At 31.9% G+C, this 23,835-nt stretch overlaps 1 protein-coding gene and 1 long non-coding RNA gene across 4 annotated transcripts in view; one reads left to right on the top strand and one right to left on the bottom strand.

The window, feature by feature from the left end:
• The window catches only part of LOC143233907 (uncharacterized), a 52,647-nt gene extending 45,267 nt beyond the window's left edge, over positions 1-7,380 (top strand). For both annotated transcript variants that reach the window (XR_013018389.1, XR_013018388.1), the window contains one exon: positions 2,509-7,380. This is a non-coding gene — a long non-coding RNA (uncharacterized LOC143233907). The remainder of the gene's footprint in view (positions 1-2,508) is intronic.
• On the bottom strand, positions 3,081-17,584 carry LOC143233906 (uncharacterized). Of its 2 annotated transcripts, XR_013018386.1 has the most exons (3): positions 16,617-17,584; positions 16,036-16,187; positions 3,081-7,596 (listed from the first exon to the last, which is right to left on the bottom strand). XR_013018386.1 is itself a non-coding variant. In XM_076470777.1 (2 exons), the coding sequence occupies exon 1, from the start codon at positions 17,383-17,385 to the stop codon at positions 16,666-16,668; it is 720 nt and encodes a 239-aa protein (XP_076326892.1). In that variant the 5' UTR covers positions 17,386-17,584; the 3' UTR covers positions 3,081-7,596; positions 16,617-16,665. The 2 variants fall into 2 exon arrangements, 1 of the variants encoding a protein (XP_076326892.1); XM_076470777.1 differs by lacking the exon at positions 16,036-16,187.
• Positions 17,585-23,835: the final 6,251 nt, after the last annotated feature.

Genomic DNA, 23,835 nt, shown 5'->3' with positions numbered 1-23,835 from the left:
TCCACACCACCTACAGACAGTTCTGTATGGATAGAATTAAAAATTACTTCACTGGACTGAAACTGCATTTTGATATGTATGTTACAGGCAAAAAAAAATCGAATTCTGTAAAGTTAGTTACTTGAGAAATTTGTAGTTATTACACAGCTTAAGCATGTTTTTTCTACCTGAAATTAAGGACGGCTAGCGCAGATAGTCCTCGTGTAGCTTTGCGCGAAATTCAAAACAAACCAAACCTTGGTCTGTTACCACAGACTGTAAAACCGAAGTAGATAATTCACCTATTCTTTTCCTCTGTTTTATATTTGTTATATTACTTAACTAGGAATAGCTTATATATTACAAAATTATTCTTATTGATATTTGTAGTGACTATTTTATACAAATTGCTTGCGTTTATGATACATAATTACTTTGTCATGTTTAAACATTTAAACTTTCACAAGATTATCTCATACTTGATATGCGGAACTATCTTTTGAAGGTTGTACAAATAAACCTAACATACATCTAAAACCTATAAAACTGCGCTTTCTTTCTGTGGGAACAAAAAGTTTGAAAATATAGTGTAAAAATGTTTAACACAAAACTATATAATTCTACACACAGGTTGAGCTTAACGTCTGTAAATCTGTTCTACCCGTTTCTCTGAGATTAGGCCTAATTACACATTTACAATGTTTTAAATTATCTTAATTCTGTTAGACTTGAATGATTTATGTCTCTCCCAAAATTATCGCTTATTGGTGTTGATTTCTTAATGTTCTGTGTAAGAGTTAGATATATATTTCTTACTCCGAAGTATCCGACATTATGAATTATTCTTACCAGCCGTGTATACATCACTTGAAGTAGTATCTAAATGTTTTATAGGTATTTCTTAGGTAAAAACATTTGTGACATTGAGATTAACAGTTACTACTTTTGTTTTATCTTCTTTGAAATATAATTTTGTGCAACTGGAAAACAATCTTTACACTTAATGTTATTGATATTTCAGAAGAAAGTTTCTGTTTTTATGTTAACATCTTGATGTTGATTTTCACAGATCTTTTTTATGTTAACTATAAAGACATAAGGATGTTTGATTCTTATGGGGTTTTTTAAGTACATATTTATCATATGGAATAACTTCTAAATATTTAACTTTGTAACATCCTCTTAGGGCAATACGTACGTACGTTTCTTAATACTTAGTTTTGACAACCTCTACATAATTCCTTTTTTAAAACGTGTTACATCCGTTACTGTGCAGCATTTTGAGTAAACTACATATAAAAAGATAAAAGCATCGTGCACTAATAGCAAAAGCCTTCGTCAAACCCTTTTTTTCGATTAGATAATAACATCATTTACAGACAAAGAACAGTATTTTTGTTTGATAATTTAATTTTAATACATTACAAATATCAAATATTTTGCGTATAATGATATAAAGTTCTTTAGAAACTCTGAAATCATAAATAATGCATGAAACAAGTCATTACTGTTCAAGTCTTCGGTAAGTAAGTTATACTCTGTTCGTTCTATTATCTTATTTTCATTAATAGTATTACTTAATGTTTCATATTTTTTTATTTTGTTACTATTATTCATGTTTATTATAAGGATTAATTTGCATTGTTCGCTTAGCATATGCATTTAGACCCAATCCAAATCTCAAACCTTATTAAAATTACGTCCTAAAATGTCGCTAACAGTTGAACAGTGTATCAAAATACTTATATCTGTTCTTAGGTTGAATATTTGTTTCTGATCTACGTAGGTAGCTTGTTTGGATCAGAAGCTAATAATAGTTTGATGTGTAACATGAACATAGCTTCAAATCTGGTTTCACCATGATCACAGACTTCAGAATATCTAGATATATACGCTCAGTATTAGCTACAGGTTAGGAATTGTCTTAAAATTAGAACTTTACATCATTAAGACATAATTAGCGAGAATTATAAAAGTGTAATGATGCTGGACATTAGATCTGTACTAAACGTTTATTAGGTTACAGTAGTTCATTATTATAATAATTGGATTTTGAACTATTTATGTAAAAAAACTATTGGTAACCTAATTCATTGTTTGGTTTTTGTAATTGATTACAGGTTTACGTTTACTAAAAGACTGTATGACATAAGGAATAATAATGTTGTTCTGTCAATATGTTTTCATTATATAATTTAAACAGGTACTGCACATTTTAGCAGGAAATAAATTTTTCAACATAAACGTCCCTAATTTTAAATTGATAGACTAAAAGAAAGCCAATGGCAATATCAGGGGTGTCATTTAGGAGAGTTGGTTCTTCTCTGAAGGATGGCCTGAATAGCAGTTTTTGCGAGACATTACTAGTCAAACCCCATTAACACACATGTATCAAATAGAATTTCATAAATAATTTATACTTCAAGCTTATGTTAGTGTCTGAAGTTAACATACGTTGACGTAGAAAATATCCAATGGATGTAGGCATGTTTAGACTTAATATAGGATTTTGTTTTATTGTATTTTCAGATGTATACTACCAGTGGACAAGAGACGATTTAGTTGGCAGGATTTTATACGTTTTTGAATGACGTGGCTTAACCTTTAAGTGACTGATTTGTTTGGAACTTTCCTTTAATATAGCTAATGTGAAATATTTATAACAACAATTACATTCTTTAGTTTTACATATAATGTATAAATAGTTTTCGGAACAAGATCTAAGAGCTGATATTTCGAGATTTATTTTTATCTAGAATCTTGGAATTATTTGGAAGTGAAGTCCAATATTTGGAATATTTTATTTCATTTGGCTTTTATAAGGTGCTTCGAAAACATTTGTTTTAAATGTTTAACTTTCATAAATGTCTGTTTAGATAAAGTGTGAGAATAATATTTTGTGCGTTTTAAAATCTGGAAAATCTCTTTCAGGTCCTAATGAGATATTTAATAAAATAAATAAATAAGCGTATTATTTAATTATTTAATACAAATGCCATACGTTTGTTTAAAAACATGTGTTCTCAAGATGGTTAAATAACTTTCGAAGCTTTAATATATTTTACTTTGTTGAGAGATAAACAAAAACAAAACATGACAAATTTTTCAAATTCATTCTTTTATTTCCAGAAATATGCATAATAATTTTGAAATACAAAACTCACAATGCACATGTTCTTACGTACAATGAACTCGACGAAAATATGGTTACTGCGATTTTATATCACACAACACCGAAAACTTTAGAACCATAATCATTTCTATAAGATATCAGCTCATTTGTCCACATTGCTTTGATAACGACTATTACATAAAATATTAGTTATCTTACAAAATAATGCCAATGGCTACAGGATATCACCATTTTATTATGTTTCTTTTAAATATGTGTAAAATTTAAAAAAAAAACTCGACTCTGTAGCAAAAAATATTATTCTTAGGAACGTGTTTATTATCCAACTTCCAATCAATTTCACACGAATCCAAATGGAGTCTAAACGAACTATTGTGTTTAAATGAAACCTACAAGTATATTTAACATGTATCTAACAAATAATTTAAATATGAATATTCACTACTAGTTCATACAAAGTTTTAGCTTCTCTCTCCCACAGCTTTTCTAGCATCTGGTCTGATATATATTAAATTACTTTTTCAGATATTTTGGATGAAATAATGTAACTAAACGTTCTGACTTCCCGTGTAAACGATCTATATCTTTTGAAGTTCAAATGTCCTGTTAATATTAACTATAGATATTTTAAATATTTTCAGTTAACACACATAAACCGTTTCTTTACTTTTTGTAAGTTAGAAATTCAGTCTTGAAGTGTTTTCTCCAAGCTTACGTTTCTCTTTTGAGTTTTAAACAAACATTTGTTTGTTCATTACTACACAGCAGATATTTCTAAATGTGTGTTAAATAACCACGCATTGAAGCGAAAACTATTGTTTACTATATGTGGCGAGGTCTCACCCTCACCGTGTTTAGTCGTCAAACGATATAATTCATATTTTTTTGTACAAAATGTATCGTAGTTTACAGAAAAAAATCTAAACATTATTTTAGTGCATAGGATACATATCAAAGCAACAAGCATTCGTATTAGACCATGAATAATTCAATAAATTCTTTTTGGCCTTCAATTTGTATAAACCTCTATAAGGCACACATAAAATATTGAAATATATTAAATCTCCGACAAAATAAATGATATTTTTACATTATTTGTTATATGATTTTCCCACTTTTCTTTCTTTCTTCCTTTTTTTTGGGGGCAATTCTTAAAATGAATTCAAGAAGTTTAAGTAAGAAAGTTGGTTCGTCCATAAACTGTTAAATAATCTCTACTAAAGCAGTTTTCCGTAACTCGTTACGAGTCACAACCAAAGAGGTTAACAGTAAAAGTGAAAATACTCGTTCTAAATAAATATATACCATGTAAGATACACACACTTAATTGGTATAGCTGAACTGTTTCACTGAATATCTTGTTGTTTATATACTAAACGTATCCTTAAACAGAAACATCAGAATACTGTTTTCAAACGTAATAATTATTTGCTTTAAATTATTAAAACATCATTTTTCATTAATAAGTTCGAAATTACAATACAGTATTAAAGTATGTATACTAGAATAAAACAATTCTTTAGTTCATGTACCCAATTTGTGTATGTTCTCTCTCTTTTTTCTTTTTTTTATATAAACCAAGCATACTAGTAACTATGGTCAGTTTAGTTGTATGTCCAAATATAATTTCAACTTCATGTGAGCATTGAAAAGTTACAATATTAATAGTGTGTACACGATGGAAAAGAATTTTAAGAAGTTAATCGCTGCTTAAAAATAATGAAACAGTTGTAATACTGCTTCTATAAATAAGAAAACAAAGGCATGCGGTTAATGTATAAAAACGTAACATAACAAGAACACTAGTTTGTTTGAAGTTAAGCACAGAGTTACACAATGAGCTAGCTTTGCGCGGATTCTAACGTTGGAAGTTTGCAGACATACCGCTGTGCTACTGAGGAACAAGGCAACAGTTAAAAACTTTCCGCTATTGCATAACATATCAAATACATATTGGTATTTTATTTAATCAATAAATATGTTTTTGTCAAAACTAATACACGAATGATGCTAAAAAATTTCCGTTATTGCATGACACATCTCTTACTTTATTTCATCAATGCAAATATTTTTTGTAGATAATACACGAGGATCAGATCAACTGGAAGACCTTAAAACATGCTAGATTAAGCAAATATTATCAAATTTAACATCACGTTTTAATTGAAGTCGTACAAAAAATTATTTTCAAATTACCTTAATGGCAAATTTATTTTGCCAGAAAAGTTTGAAATAAAAACCTATGTTTTGTAATACTACTATGTTATGTAATGATGCCAATGCGGCACTTTTAACTGTAACTCTATCCTTCAAATGCCTACGTATATCATTGGCGAGTGTTTTGTAAATACAAAGACAAGGTTATACTGGAAATGCGTTAATACTGCTGCGCTCGTGGAGTGGACAAATAGACCTACCCGTGTTACACATGGGAAGTTGACCATAGTGTATTTCTGAATTAACATTTTCATAACGTCTCTTCTATTGAATGTCAGACAACCCCCTTTTTTCTTCATATGGTATTTTCTTAACGAAAAAAATTATTAGGGGTAAATTGAAAAATGGAATTACAATCTCGTACGTATGGGAGTAAACCGCATAGCAAACACAATGAAACAGTAATTTAAAAAAATACTGTTAAGCTTGCAGAAGAAATAGCAAACATATTTATTACTGGAAAATACACCTAAACCAAACAATTCTTCACAACGCACTGATTATTTTGTTAATAAATATCCATAAATGGGAAGTAAAATTAGGTTCCACTTCATGTTTTGTAGTATCTATTAAACGTCCATAACTTTGTCGTAATTTTTACCATGTGGTTACCCTTTCACTAAAAACAATAAAAAACATTAAATAAAAAGTAAATGTATGATTATTTGAATTTCGCACAAAGCTACGCGAGGGCTATCTGCGCTAGCCGTCCCTGATTTAGCGGTGTAAGACTAGAAGGAAGGCAGATAGTCATCAACACCCACCACCCACTCTTGGGCTGCTCTTTTACTAACTCTTTGACTGTAACACTATAACACCCCCACGGCTGAAAGGGCGAGCATGTTTGATGTGACTGGGATTCGAAACCGAGACCCTCAGATTACGAGTTGTGTACCTTAACTATCTGGCCATGCTGGGCCGTAAAAGAATGAAAGCACAGGAAGTTGAACATTACGTGGTCTGAGATTCATCCTTATCTAATGACTCTTTGGTCGTGTGCCTGAGTTTCATATTTAATATTAAAATGTTTTAAAGATTAAATAATGTGATTTGTGCCATGGCAACAACAAATAATCTCCATTTTTTTGCATCCTCGAGTTACATTACAAATTGAAATGTGCAATACTGGTTCTTCTGTGACACTTTATTTTAGCATAAAATCATTCGTACGAAGAAAACATAACAAAAAAGTCTATTTCTGAGATATTATTACTGGCCAATAAAATGGCGCAATATCTGTTGTATAATCAGAAATGTTCTTATCATTTAAACTGTTATGGGAAATTCATTCTGAAAAGCAAAAAAAGAAAAAATTATACTATGCAAACTATAATAGAATTACAGGTTGAAATCATTTTAGTTTTATTGTCGTTTTATAGTTTTATTCTGTATATACTATACTTTTTATTACACAAACTATATTGTAGTAAAGCAAACTGGACAACATTGTACCAACGTTATAAGGATGTTTTAATAGAAATATGAAAAAAATTAACATCATTAGTATAAATACGTTATCAAAACGACAAATAATTAACATCCATTATCGTACCTAATATAACCAGAAACCACAAGTTCGTAACATATATATATAACTCAGCCAGGGTTATGAACACTAATCTTAAAACACTTTGTATATGAGTATTAGAAGGTTTAGCCTAAAAATCTGGACTATTATTTACGATTTCATTATTTTACTTAACAACGTCTCGTATGTTATGTAAGCAATACTGAGTTCGCTTATTTTTAGTAGTTTCATGTGAAAATTGTTTTAAAAGTAATAGAACATAATGTTTGATGTAGAATTGCTATGCTACATTGTTTCATGAAAAGAAAAAACGTATTAAATTTAGAAGGTCGGTAACCGATATTTAATAAATGTATTATGTATATGTGAAAACAAATATATACATATATACACATACATACATAAATATATATGTATATATTATTGCGCGCAGCAAGCGTGACGTCATGAAGAGAATCATCTGAAAGGAAAGATCAGAAGGTCTGGTAAATTTAAACCAGGCTGTATTATCTGGGGTGTAACTTCATCCCTTCGTCATTTCAATAATAGGTCAAGAGTGATCCCCTACGTAAGTGAAACAGAAGTCTCTGCGTAAAGGAACCTTTTTCTTAATGGTTTTTTGCAAGTCTGGAGAAATTACACAGTTTTTGTTCCGTCAGGTCTTCTGATCACCACCATCTCAAAAAACGAAACAAACATATAAGCCAGCTGACCACTTTAGATTTCCATTTTCCTTTGTCTGTGGGATAGACATTAGGAGAACTGTTACAATACATTAGCATCTTATTGTTATATATTTAATAAAAGCAATTATCACGATTTGCATTTAACAACAAAACAGGATACATTACTTTCTTAAAACCAAACATTCACACACAAAAAATACTTTCTTGCACATATTAGTCTACATAATGCTCATTGCACATTTGGTGTTCAAAAAATAAATCCATGTTATTCTAATTACGGTTTTCGCAGATAATACTGACCTCTGGATTATTTTAGTTGCAACTTAATTTGTATAATCAATTTTTCGATCATTTTGTTGAACTAGAAGATATAACTTATAACATATGAAAATAGTTTCTTAATAACAACCTTCCAAACTGTTTCAAGTGTTATAAAATTAAAATGTGTTAGCACACACATTACATATATATTTGTATATATTAAGATTTTGTTTTCGTATATGAATTAATTCTACAATCCTCAAGAAACAAAAGCAACAGAAAGAACGGATATAAGGTGAAAATCAGAAACACTCTTAATTTAACAACATTTGACAAGCTTAAATGATGAAGCCTGAAAACATATGTTACTTTACAACTGAAGGTCTAAAACAGCTGTATAACAGTTTTTCATATTTTACCACATGCTCTGTTGACAGTTGACTTAACGCATTTTTTCTTTGTTTTTTACAAGCACAGTCTTTCTTACGTAAATGTCATTCTGTTGATAGAAAATCCATACTTGTTAGGCCTATGTTTCAGCTTAGTTTTGTGTTTTAAAAGCAAGTAAGTTTTTGATAATAACTCAATCTTTTCGAGTGCAAATATTCATTTTGCCTTTAGAATTTTATAAAATCGAATAAGATTTCAACAACCACTCACCATTTGACAACTGCACGGATAAGTCTGGGAAGTTTGGTTATTTGTCTTATCACAGTTTTGATTAGGGACGCTTGACTCGTAATCTGAGGATCACGGGTTCGAATCCCCATGGAGTGTTATAATGTACAGTCAGTCCCGCTATTTGTTTGTGAAAGAGTAGCTCAAACTATGGGTGGTGATGACCAGCTTAATCTTTCACTGCTAAATTCGGAACGGTCAGCGCAAATAGCCCTCGTATAGCTTTGCGCGAAATTAAAAAAAAATGCATGCTGTTTTAGTGACACAAACATAAGAAGCTGTGTCTGTAATACATCACGAGTTGTACTAAAGTCACCAAAAACATATGTTTCAAACAGCCAACTTCCGTTATTTTTAACATTAACGCAATTTGTTTTAACATGATCAGACCAGTTGACTAGACAAAACTTCTTTCAAGGAATGCGAAAACATCGCTTTTTATGAAGTTTTGACTATGAAATAAAAAAGAGGATAACGTCTTGTTTGAAAAATCATCCTACTGTGAAGATCACTATAATCGCATTACGTTCTCACATATGTCTCCAGGTTGCTCTGTGATAAGCTTTAGAATTTAGAGTTCGATCTCCGCGAAGAATGCAGTTCGGATAACGCATTGTGCAGCTTTGAGTTAAAAGATAAACAATTCTTACAAACGTGAGAATGTCGATTTACGTAATTTGTTTTAAAGCATTCATAGAGTGCTCATGATCATTGAAGTTGGATAAAATGTCAGCTAAATAAACTTAAACGTGTGGATATGCTCAGTTTTATTCATAATTGTACACGGTTTTTTATAGAATAAAAGATATATCTTTCTCTGCAAAAATAAATTTAGTATCAAACCGTTGACGTAAATAGAAGTATAATACATCAGAATTTTCATATTGAACCCTTACAAAAGATATCCTTTATCGTATTGCATTCCAATTTATAGTTATTTACATTTATTATGGTTATTTCATTATAGTCCAGCAAATAAGCTCGAAATTGTAGCACTTTTGTAAAAAGAATAGCATTAGCACACACATATAAAGGTGAGACTCATCTCAGATATTCCCCCAAACAACAGAGATTTCTTATTCCAATATGGAAGACATCGAAAACGTGCATTACTTAATTATATGCTTCAAACGTCATCTACATATCTAGCATTTAGCATACATATAGATTTTCATTTGGAAATTCATGTAAATTTCAATATTGCCACAATAGATATTCAGTTTTGTTTAAATCTATGCTTTTAACCTACAAGTATTTATTATGGGAAGCTTCGTTTAGTTACAGTGGTATCACATACTAATGAATAAAACACTCAGTACAAATAGCATTGTAAATCCATCTGACAGGTTTCGTCACATGACGATGAAATATTAGAAAGCATCTTTCCCAGAGTAAAAAAAAAAAAAAATTTTAGGTGCTCATGTGAAAACGTCTTTAAACAAACGAAACAGTTATATCAATTATACACCATACGCATTAAAATATGTGCTAGTTAAAGTATGTGCCACAAAATAGAAAATCTACTATCATCAGCATAAACTTCACTCAAAATATTAACCATCACATTATTGTGACTTATGCTATAAAAAAACACACTATAAACAAAATTATTTGAACTATCATGGACATTCAAAACATTAATCTTTGTGGTAATTTCAGCAAAGAAGCGTAGTGTAATGCAGGACAAGCTAGTGTCTAATTACCATGCAAGAGCATCGAGAAACTTATTACAGGACTTGACAGGGCTTGGTAGCGTTGTCCACAGAAGTGTCCAGTCTTGGTCACTGCTTGCTCTCAACTCCATTTCCCTGGAATATGTACGTCCTGCTTAGACAGTGGCGATTGTGATAAATGTGTATATATATATAGACATACACTGCTCAATTTTTCTCTTGTTTCTGCTCCTTGAGCAAAAAATGCTTAGTGGGCCTGGTACACATTATTAATTGATCACGTGCAGCTCTATATCAACAGAGTGAATATTTCTACCAATGCTAGATCCTCCTGAATAACATTATGTGTTGTTTCTGAAATGTTTGAAAATGCTGTGATCACATCAGTATATGTCTCACGGGTGGTTTTCTTTTCTCATCAAGAAAGGATGGTTCAATATCACAGCCCATGGTGGCGTGAAAGAAAGGCAGAGCTTTACTTATTTTTCTAACCATATCATTGGTAACGCTGTGTGTAGGGTTATTATGATGTGTTTTTGGCCACTCCAAACGCAGCCCATAATTCCTTAATATCTAACTTTTGCGAATGGGCAATTTCGAAAACTGCAACGTCAGTGTCCACTGTAAGCGAAACATTAAAGTATTCCATCCTGAAGTCATTCACTGTCGTATTGGTGTTACTTAGTGCCTTTTTAAGTGTATTTCATATACCGTTGAAATAATTCAAAGTAATATTATTATTTTACATGTAAAAATAATCACATGAGTGAAACATAAAAAAAATATAAAAAATAAGTAACAACAATTTCTTCCTTTTTCTTTATGATTTTATGACGTGTTTTTAAATAAAAATGGCTTATATATTTATATAGTTCTTGAGACCAAACTTATTTTCCAAAACAACATGTTTAAGTATTTAAATAAGAGTTCTATGAGCATTCAAAGCACATATTTGTGTTGATTTTCGATAATAGCCATAACTGAATACAAGGTGGCAACTATTTGAGGTAAATATTTACTATTGGTCTTGCTTTCACAAGAATCTCCATGTAAAACCTATACGTATGCCAATTTTGATGTTTTCCTCATGAAATAGTTTAGTTTCTTTAGAGTGAATCAAACTGTTTGTTTAAAAATTAGTTATTCCTTATTATAAATTTTAAATAAAACTTATGATTACATAAAACCTATAAAAAATGTCTAAGTTAAGTATGAGCATTACCTTCTTTTAAGAGATGCATATATATTGAGGCCAGAAAAGTACATCACAGTCAAAGTGTTTTGCTCTACAACCCAAACAAAATGGATAAAAAACTAAAACTATTACAAAAAAGAAATGGACAAAAATGGCTTACTGATAAGCCTGAAGGTTTAATATATTATAAATCGGGTTTCAATACCTTTGGTTGGCAGAACATAGATAGCCCACTGTGTAGCTTTGTGTTTAACAACAAATATATAGCCTTACTGACTTGTAGCATTAACAGTATCAGAACATAGATATATCAAATTATATCGTAATTTAAAGGAAAATTCTGAATACGATAATAATAATTGAATTTTGGTCAAATTTATTATTTCGTGTCCTCATGCTGTCCTTCAACTAAACTATGTACACTAGCAAATCATGCTATTACGCTCTCTTCCTGTTTCCGAGACAAAAACATTAAATATACATAACTTGCTAAACTAACTGTTTAGTTATTATTCATATGCACGTGAAGTATTGCATTTTTACGTATTTTTCTTCGTTCAAATCGTTTACACATACATACATTTTCAATTCACTCTTTCTGCCAACTCTATACCCATACACCAGGTAATTGTCATTTAAAGTGCAGTTCATTAAAAGAAAGGATATTTTAGGTTATTATTCAACCGTTTCATAAGCAGCTGTCTCAAAATGATTTTTGAAGGTTTTTTTTTCAACGGATACCAGTTTGTTTGTTTATTTTTTGAATTTCGCGCAAAGTTACAGAAGGGCTATCTGCGCTAGCATCCCTAATTTAGCAGTGTAAGATAGTCATCACCACCCACCGCCAACTCTTTTACTAAAGTCACACTATAACACCCCCACGGCTGAAAGGGCGAGCATGTTTGGTGCGACGGGGATTCGAACCAGCGACTCTCAGATTATGAGTCGAACGCCTTAATCCACCTGGCCATGCCGGGCCACGAGGGATACCACTCACACACATATATATATTACATGACTATGGTGATGCCATTATTCTAGATTAAACTACTTTTCGCTCACTGCTGTCTGTATAAACGAATGGCTAATCCATTCACAGGAACTACGCGGGAAGCTGGGTTTCGATACCTGTGGTGGCCAAAGCACAGACAGTCCACTGTGTAGCTTTGCGCTGAACTACAAACAAATAAGCGTTTATAATAAAAATAAACGTTATGTATGATATTTATAACATTGTCCATAAAGATAAAACTAAAATAGTCGTTAAGTACAGCAATTGTGAAATAGAATAGCATTATTTCTAATCCTTATAAATATACACGCACACACGTCGTGATAATGTTTTTATTAGAAAAAAGTTGGACTTTTAGTTAGAGATGTGCTTTTCGTGAACGAAGCATTTTATTTACGACTCATTGCGATGAATCACATGAACCGAGTCAGAGTCCCGTTTGAGCCAATTCTATTGGTTCACCAATCTACAAACTATGTGACAATAATCAGCCTGATAACATACACTTATGAAATGATTCAGAAATCGCTGAATCCTATACAACAATCATTCCATAATTTTCAACTTAAAGCTACTTGACACAAAATCTACGTTATAGTAATAATTGTATTCACAATAATAACAAAAATCATCATAATTTTTTACGATTATTTTAATATTTTATTATGGTTATTATAAGATATTATTATGATCATTATAATAATCTATTATAATTATTGTAATAATTTAATATGGTTATTATAATAACTTATTATGATTATTGTAATCAGTTACTATGATTATTATAATAATCATTTATTATTATCATCACCATAATTTATTATAATCTTCAGTGTTGTTATTATTATTATTATTACTACTGTTTCTACCGTAATAAGACATGTATATATGACCGTTGTATTTTTAAAATTGTTTAATTTATTTCATTTTCACTGTAACTATAGCTAATAGAATTTTGTATAGTAATCTTTTGTCGCCCTATATTTCATGTTTTAAAAGAACGGCTATTGAGAAAATCAACTTTATACTGTGAATCCAGTCATTTACTATTCAAAATAACCCTTTGTAACCAAGTGCTAAGGTTTTCCTTCAGTCTAGATGGCATTTCCAGTGGCACAGCAGCATGTTTGCTGACTTATACCGCTAGAAACTGGGTTTCGATTCTCGTGGTAGGAAAAGCACAAGCAGCCTTTCATGTGGCTTCATGTTTAACTACAAACAGTTTGGAGTTGATAGCTTTGTTTCAGTGGATCAAATTGTTTGAACTAACTCATAAACTGAACCGAATCCAATGAATCGATCTGCCCATCACTATTTGAAATGTAAGTAGAAACAAAAATAGGTTGTAGTTTAAAACTTGCTTTATTTATATGTTTAATAAACAAGGTATTGTTTGCAATTATTAAGTATTTGTTTATCTTTTTGATAAATCATGTGTGTCATTGCTGGACTTGCTAAGGAAATGCAAACTTTTCCAACTTCGAAAGCCTGTAATAGTCTAGATACAATTTTAAAATCAATCCATATTCCCACCAGAGAAAAGTACGTTGATAAATAAGAAATGAGTGCTTCCGATCTAGATTTCTGTTCACTCATATCAAAATTCCTTTAAAAAAATAAGTGTGGTCTACAACTGTGTTCGAGTTTAATACGTGGAAAAACGTGTTGGGTTGTTAAGAACGAGAAAAAGCATATCGATAAAGTAGGAGTTATGTATCTATTAATAAAACTCATTGTAATGTTAGAAAATTTATTCTTCCCAAGATTAAGGTGCTTAAGATAGAGCGACACAAGCATATCATCAAATGATATACTTAAATAAGTATAATATAATCGAAATAAAATCCAGAATTATAAGTTAGTATTACTCTACATGCACCTTATTATGTCCCAGATGGTGCGATTTGCACCTTAACTCTCAAGAGGACCAGCTTAAAAATCATCATAGGTTATTACTTATTCTAATTATAGTAAAACAACAATTTTTCAGTGAATACAATTAAATAAATATATGAAAACATACTGTATGATTATGAAACGTTTTGGACAAAGACAGGTTTCGTGTATTAGACACTGCTGAAAACCCTGATTATTATTACAAAAAGCTACACACATATATATATATATATATAGAGAGAGAGTTAGGAGTAACATAGATAAATCTATACTGTCATAATATAACATTTATCAGTAAACAAGTCTTATAACACGTTTAATTTTTGGTAGGTATGGATTGTTTTGAATTTTGCGCAAAGCTACACGTCCCTAATTTAGTAGTGTAAGACTATAGGTAAGGCAGCTAGTCATCACTACCCACCGTCAACCCTTGGACTACTCTTTTACCAACGAATAGTGGGGTTCACCGTCACCCCACGGCTGAAAGGGCGAGCATGTTTGGTGTGACGGGATTCGAACCCGCAACCTTCAGATTATGAGTCGAGTGACTTAACCACCTGGCCTTGCTGGGCCGATTTTTGGTAGGAGTAAAAATAATATACTCATTTTCTACGAAGAAAAAAAGGTGAGTTCGTTTCGTTACCTTCTCTGTTGTACACCTATTTCACTAGATTCTAGTTTCTAAGTTCTATACGAGTAAAATGCTTAAACGATGTTGCCAAATGTGATTCTCTTTTGAGTAGTTACTAACAATAACTTCAGAAAGCAGCTCACGAAATGACTTTCAAAATTTCTAGTGCATATTGAAGAGATTAACCCTGAAGAAGCCGCAAAAGCGAAATGTTGGTTTAAATAAAAATATATTCGTTTATATTTATCTGGAGTATAAAGGTCGTTTTACCTTAACTTTTATCAAAATGATTTTCAGGCTTACTTCTAAACCACCAGAGCTATTAAATATTGTTCCATGTGCAATTTTATCTTTAACTTTATTTTCAATATTTCATCAATATAGCGATTACTTATATTTCAACTTCAACACTAAAGTATTAGTGTATATTGTAACTATAATATTTCTGTATAACTTTATTTCATTCCCTATAGTATAGATTATCAAACTTAATACGTAAGTGAAGTGATTTACGTTTATTTACTTCAGAAATGATTTTCGTTTCTGGTATACATAACAAGGTAATGGGTATCATTTCGTAGTGAATTGATATGATGCTGAAACACTATGATATATGATAGTATACGTTTTAAGATTTTATTTGAGATTTTCATACGACTATTCAAAGCTTTTTATTAACAATGCATGAAAGTAGCCAGAATGAAACAAAAAAAAATTCAGTAGTGGCCCAAATTTGTTAAGTAACGTTCAAAAAATACAATTCGACCTAAACTGTAGGAATGTGCTCAAAATGAAGTGCGCATGCTCAGTCAAAGATGTTGCGAAATAGAGTAAGGGCATATTTAGTTCAACCCTACATACAGGGGTTCAATATACTAGACTGAACACGAACCGAAAAATTAACGCTTATTAAAGCTTAAGTTTTTCATATTTATAAAGTAATAATAATATCTCACGTTTAAAAAATAAAGTCGCCTCAAATTAGGGTAGATAAAATAATTAAAATTTAAAACATCTAATAGTGTATAAACGCTCAACTCGACGAAACATGACTCCTTCATGAATAAAAAGTCAGAGGAATATTAATAATAACCTAATTTATGTACATATATCTATTATTATTATTATTTTCATACGCAACTATACCTTATTACAGTTACCAGCAAGAAATTCACAAACACGTTCCAAATGAACCTTATATGCTGTATGCTATTACCGGTGGTTACGACTGTCACAAGTAGAGTTTTACTTACGACCACCCTGCCTGATGGAGGCCTTTATAAGATTGTCTTCATATCCTTAGAAAGTGGACAAATAACAAGAAATTAAAAATCTCGCCATAAGAAACCTGCAATGGTGAATAATAATCTTTAGACTGAAGGAACAAATTAATGTATTTCAAAAATAATGAAGGATACAGTTGGATAGTAAATTAAAATCCTGTTTTGGTTCAGGTTTCAGGCTCTCGAGTGTTACTGATGTGTGCATTTGTCGATGTTGGGATCGTAAATCAAATTGTGGACAATAACAGTAAATCTGTCTTTACGTATCTTTTTCCTTTCACTGCCTTAGGTGTACGCACAAATGTATTTCTATTTCTCGACTATATATCATGATACATATTTGGAATAAGACACGAATGTTTTCATATTTATCGTGCTCATTTACTCTACTCAGTTTTCTTACATACTCTGTATTAGTTAAAGTTAAAACTTGGCCACTCTTACCTCTGTATATATAAATATATCTACAGCATGTGGGCTTCTGTAGAATTGTTTAGTGTCCTGACCAGGCACCCTCCATCCTCCACACTGAAAATGCATAACTGAGCCTCTCGTGCGCTACATAGCTGCACGAGCTAGTCAGTTTACTATCGTGGTCGTCACTTCTCAGGACTTGATACAAGAAGTCAATGTACCTACTTGCCAGTTTAAGAGTCTGTATTTTACTGAGTTTATCAGAAGGTAAAGTTGGGATGATTTTTCTGAGTGCAGAAAAAGCCTCATTCAAACTCTGAGTCCGCTGACGTTCACGCACATTAGCTAAAACCCTTTGATTCTGTAACTCTTCAAAACTCTGACAAGTCCTTTTACGAGGTGGACAGTGTCCGTCGGATTCTCGTCGTTTCATATTACTGCGCTTTCGTTGCATCTTTCCGGTTGTCTCTTGATTAGGCAATGGCGCAATGCATAAATCCGAACTAAGCGGCTTTTTTGTCACTACAATCTGCAGAGATTTCTGAGGGTCTAACGAAGACGTGGGCGTGTGAAACAGATGAGACTGCACCATCATATGTTGACTGAAATCCAGCTGTTCTTTCATACTCTTGGGTTCTGACTTGACAGGGTTAGAGTAAGACATGATAGTGTACGCAGATGTTATAGTTGAAGCTGACAGTGGAGAAACGGAAACTTGGTTCGTTGAAAATTCAGAACTCACAGAGCTTCTTTCCAGATTAACGGCATAAGTTTTGTCCATCGTAGGTATGGGTGTCATCCTGGAACATTAAACCTCATCCAAGAGTAAAAGTTAATTGGTTGCTTGATAATGTGGTTAAAACAATAATCCAACAAGCTACTTGGCCAATAATGTACACGAATGTTAATGTGTCACTCTGGTCTTCCAAAAGTTTAGTAGTTTGTGTTATAAAAACCTAGAAAGGAAAAGCGGTACGACTACACGTGCTTCGAGTTAATTTTACTCATCAGACTTAACCGAAGACACGCCTCATTACTTACGTAGTACTTTAGTGACACACGTGGGTTTTCGTCAGCCAATCACCTATCACAAATTAAGTCGAGACCATTCGAAAGTGATAAGATAATAACGATGATAACACATACTTATTAAATAAATCAAAGAATTATTCATATATATTTATTTGTGTTTAGATCTGTATTAGTTTATAACAACTGCTGTTTGTTACTCCTGAATGTGGGCGTTTTTGTTGCTACTGCTCTTAACATTTATCCAAGGAAACAAGGGTGTGGTATCTATAAATGAAGAATAATAATTCATACGCATAATGTATGTTATCAACACACAATATCCAATACATTTTACATCTATTATTGTCAGGCAACCGTTACAATATCCTCTTTTCTAGCTCTAAACAGATTAAACGTGAAAATTTCGTTGAACTGCAACAAGACAAAACAATGCTACACAATGGACTATCTGTGTTTTGCCAGTCACGGTTATCGAAACCTGGTTTATAGCGTTGCAAGTCCGGAGACATGCCGATGTGCCACTGAGAGGGGCACAATAAGACGAAATATAAATACTATAGTTTCGGACACTTCAACTTCATTGTATTTCTAAGTTTTTGTTCTTTGTTTCGTTACTTTTATGTGCCAATAGATATCTTTCAGCTGGTTTACTTTTAACCTAAAGCTACTATAGGACTAGCTGCGATAACCGTCCTTATTTTATAGTCACAGACTAGAGGGAAGTTAGCAGGTCAACACCACCACAGTCAATTCTTTGGCTGTAATTAACCAATGAATAGTGGGAATGACCAACACAACTCTAAAAGCAAACACTTTCGGTAACGGGAATTTAATCCTGTGGCCTCCAGACTGAGTGTCAAGTTTCCCAATCACCGGGCCATACTAGGCCTTATCATTCCTACTGGTTATACTTTAAGTACAGTATCTTCACAAATACTTACAACAATATTCGAATTCAATAAAAGCGAATAAATAAACCGTTAATCGAACAGCTCACAGTACAAGTAGCTATCAGGTGTAGTTCAATGGTGAGCTTGAGGTTTCATAATACTATAATTTCGATTTCGAATCCCGCAGTGGCACAACACAGATGATGCCTTCTACAACTCTGTGCTTAACAACAAACACGCTTTCCAAATAAAAATAACGTCAACAAATTTCTTGCTTATCTTTGTTTTAATCCAAAATTATATAAGAAGCTAACTACACAACCTCCACCGCAAAGATCGAACCTCAAATTCTATGTTATACCCCATGTTATAAGCTTGACTATGATCCATTAGGGATGTATACAAAATAATGAAATAAACTGGCAAAATTAAAAATAACATATAGTCAGTACAGTAAAAAACACATTAAAATATCTTAAAATATGGTTAAAGGTGCCACTGAAATACAGATAGCAAACTTGCTGTTTGATCTTCAACACAGCTTCGGTAACTGTAGTAACTAGGTTGTTCTGTTAGAATACGTTTATTGATATTCTGTCCGTAATGGCACGTTACTCCAAATCTGTTTAAACTGGTACTTAATTACTATTAAAAAAACAATAAAATATTCAAAGCTTTATCGTTATAAACCCATTAATGCTGGACATTATGACATTTCCTTATCCAGCAATAAGTATGTAATACTACAAGTAAATCATTATAACTGTTATTCTATGTGGCAAAAAGTTACTTACAATTTTGTCAGTGTAGTATTTTTTGTTAGAGACATTAATTCATGCTGACAAAAGGTTGACATTATTGTATTAGTAAGTACTGTGAGGGTTTAAAAAATGGGAATCGTATGTAGAGCTAGACAAAAAGAAGTCTTTGTTTTTGAACTGATACACTAAAGAGAATTTAAATCACCCGTCTTTGATGAGAATGATAAAAAACTGAAAACAGTCCACTTCTACTCGTAGGTAAAGTTGCATTATATATTTTACAACAATAATTCACGTGACTTTTTGCATAGACGTACGCAAAGATTTTGGTCAAATTTGAGCGATTTTTGTTGAACAGCTTTGCAAATGTGGTTTACGTGTAGACCACAAGCGACACCTAATCGTAGATTGTAAGGAGCTATTTGTCTGTCAAAAGTGAAAAAATCCCTAAAAGTTAAATATGTTTTTTCTATCAATTAAAGTTTTCGTTCTTTCGGTTGGTGCGAATAAAAAAAATTAAAGGAATTCAATCAAAATTAGAGATTTTATATCTCGTGTATTTCTTAATGAATTGCCTTGTAATTTGGTATGTGAAGTAAAGGGGTACAGGAGAGCGCATCTACTAAATTTACGTAATGGTTAGGTTGTTTGCTTGTTTTTCTTGTAGCAAAGCCACATTGGGCTATCTGCTGAGCCCACCGAGGGGAATCGAACCCCTGATTCTGTTAAATTATCTATCACACAGTGTGTCCTGAAGTTTCTTTTGGCCACACGACATACTACTGTGTATCTTGAATTAACACAAATCAAAATTAATAAAACGCAAAATAGTTAAAGCGCATTACTATAATGCAAACATTAAAACAAAGTATTATAGAAGAACATTATAAAACTTTATATAATTAAAATGTGAATTACAATATTACGTATTAGAATTTATCTCGGACGAGCTTTCGATTTATTACGTTACGTATTAAGATTTCAAATAACCGGAAATTTTAATTTTAATTTAGAAGTTAATTGAATGTCGATACGTTTCAAAGTTATGATATTTGGCAAGAAAATTGATACACATAATTTACCTTCTTAACATAAATATATTTTAATATACGAATAACAGTACCATTTATAACAACGGTTATTATAAACAGTTATTACAAATGATCATTTATATGCAAAAGCTTTACAAACAATACTGAGTCTTCTATCTGTCCGGAATCAAATCTTTTATTGACGGTTCACGATGAGCGAATTAATTCTATGTTGATACATAGGTACACCTCACTTGCTCTATTCTTGGGTAGCCTTATGTGCTTTAAAAGTTGACTTTTCACCGAGGAAGATATCTAATATCCTCGGAGATATTTTAACGTCCAAATTCAATTTTCTAAAATTGAACAATTTGTAGTGTTCTAAATGTATGAACGTTTCTGATCAAATATCTATAGCTGTCCGATTACTAAGCATTTATCACAATTATAGCTTTCGAAGTTTGTAGTGTACTGACTGTAGAAAACAAACAATATAAAACTGTCTCTCTGCGTTGCGTTGATTTATAAACTTTAGGCGAGGTTATCTAAAGTTCAGTTGGCATTGTTGATTCTTGCATCGAGAATCTTCTACAAATTTAGAGAACAAGCGGGAATTTCGTAACACATATTTAACACTATAAGTTATATGTATTTCTAAATACATATTTAACTAAACAAATCTCTATATCAAAATGAATACATAATAGTAAACCCGTTACAACAGTAAACGAAATACAGCACCGAGTGAAACGAAATTAAAGCTTAAGATTAAGTCAAATTAACTAAGTTATAGAAAACATAACTTTAGCACAGAAACTCAGAACTGTGTATACAAAAATTGGGTTATCTTAGTGTAACTTTCTTCGTTCAGTTCAACTCACTAGTAGCTCAGTTGAAAATCCATGAAAATAAACTAGCCTAAACTTTCAAATTTATCTAGACAATCGCGTTTCTTTGAAAATGTAAATAGGAAAGCATCAACCAGTATTATGTTTACCTCCTAACAGATCCATAACAGAACTTGGGAATTTTTTCTTTTATTCTTGTGACTATAGTAGAGAACCATTATTTATGTCTTTTGCGAACCTGTAATGCATTTGCTTTCGAAGATGCATTAGAGAGCTGAAGCAAGATGGAACAGAACTGGCCATGTTTGTTTTTTCTTCCCCTCTCTGATGCAGGTTCATATACTCACCTTTGAATGTGGCCCACAGTCTCATCATTGAGAATTTTATTGACTAGGTTGTTTTTCCAATCTATTCAATCGTAATTCAATGTACTTTACAACACAAACATCTTCATGGTCAGCGAAATTTTCTACTCCTCCCATGTTGTGGATTTTAATTTCATCCAATTGATGAGGTGGTAAATGTAAGCCTCAAAACAGAGGCTTCCATATCTCAGTTCCTCTGCATCATTCCTGAGGTGATCAATTAAACTTATCGATGTTGTGTTAATAAATGGGAATTGATGTTCTGTGTCTTAAAATGTTTTGAAATCGTAAAAGGGCTGATCTGCTTCCTCACGACAAGATGAAAATAGCAATCAGACAAGCTATCTTTCAACTTAATTTTTTTAACACTGACACTGTATCATCAAAATTTCTAAACGTGCCTCTTCTATCTCTTTTTTGGTTGAAAACACAGTTATAAGTAAACACGATGTGAACCCAGAAGTCATGGAAAGCAAATTTAGCATTGTAGTTCTAGCATTTACCATAATTAGATATATTAAAGTTAATTAACATTCATCAGTCATGTTATTTGGTCCTCTACTCTTACATGGATTGAATTCTCCATCAGAGGATGCACAAGTCCTATCACATCCTTTCTTTCTCTGCTTTGGACCAAATGCAATATTTTTCTCTCCCTGCTTTTCAATGTGGCCTTTTCGTCATACTAAATGAGTAGGATGCTGTGACGGCTGTGTGCTGCTAAAGAGCCACTACTGCTGGGCTAACCATGACTGTGAACTTCAGTATGTTTGTGCACTTAACACGTGTGCCATGTATCATAATCACCTCTTCTAGGGACTGACTATAAGATGTTTGGCTCAACTGGTTGAGTATCAGCCAGTAAATAGATAACCAAATTCTGTTGAATCTGGCAAAATAGAAGGGACCCTTTTACATAAAAAAGATATCCATTTGCTTGGACCATATTTAGTTTTATTTGGAAATACCTTAACGTTACTGTTGCAGAAAAACATAAGTAACACCAAAATAATGATAAGTTCTTTAATTTTCATTAGTAAAAATGAAACTTTACAAAGTCTGTATTCTAATACAGCAGTTGGATCAACAATTTTAGAAGGTTATTCTAAGTTGCTGTTGGAAATCTAATGAAAATACAGAGTTATATAAAATTGATTATCACTAGACAATTACCACTATGTTGTAAAAAGTGTCGAAGCGGAATTTATAGATAACTAATGCTTGGAAATTTAAAATAAATCTTGAATATTATAGAATGCGATATTTATTATACTCGTATTAACATTTATGTAATCTCACTGAATCCATACTAAAACAGGATTTTACCTACTTCCATTATGTTATTTTTCACAAGTAGGTTTTGGGGTGATATTTGCTTGCTTTCCTTAGTAAGTTTGCAATTGTTCCCACATACTAGTACCGGAGTATATTTACTTTTAATAAATAAAATATTTAGATGTTTATATAGTCATTTTGATAGATAACAGTTATGTCTACGCCTCTCTTACCAATTTCCAAAAAGGGTTATACTCGACATTAAAAGAATACCTCGTCTAAGTATTGTTTTGTGTGCCACAGTAAGAGAAACGTCCTCACAGCAAAGAAAGTAACTTCCATGTTACCAGTCATATAATCTGATATGTACACGGTATGTACTCTCATTCCTAATATTTTTTGCCTTCTTTCATTAGTGCAGTGTTTTAAATTAAACTAAAATTACAACCATTCACAAACACATATATTTCTAGCTTTGAATAATTTTAATAATACAATATTGGTTAAGAAATGTAACGACATTTTATTTTTCTGTAGTTCCTCGTAGGGTTATTATCTTGGGAAAGATTATTGTAACAGAATATACTACGTAAAAGCAGATAGTGATATTTTTCACTGAAGGGGTAGGGAAGAGTAGGGAGTCAGCTTAGGAATATATCATTCCTTATTTTTTATCGAAATGACCATCAATTACATGGGTAATCCATATTGCTGAGAGGGATAGTATTCTGAAACTGATTATGTAATGCTATTTTCTCTTAGTTTGACACTAGTTCTTAGTATACAAGTTTGTACGTTTATTGTTTTTGTGAAAAAATACACGAGGATAACATTTCCTACTTGGTCCCTAATTATGAAGTAATATACTAGAGGGAGGGCAGCTAGCCAACACCACCTACTTTCAAGTCTTACTACTCTTGTCAGGTTAAATAGAGGAATTTGACCATCACTCTTGTAATGTACCCATGGCCCAAAAGTGTGTTTTTTTTTGTGGCTATAAAAAGAACACGAACCATCAAATCTACGATCCACATAGTAACCTTGTCG

Source organism: Tachypleus tridentatus, chromosome 12 (assembly GCF_004210375.1).
Source record: "Tachypleus tridentatus isolate NWPU-2018 chromosome 12, ASM421037v1, whole genome shotgun sequence".
NCBI classification, from domain to species: domain Eukaryota; kingdom Metazoa; phylum Arthropoda; class Merostomata; order Xiphosura; family Limulidae; genus Tachypleus; species Tachypleus tridentatus.
The sequence above is the reverse complement of the archived record's forward strand: the minus strand, read 5'-3'. Positions and strand labels throughout refer to the sequence as shown.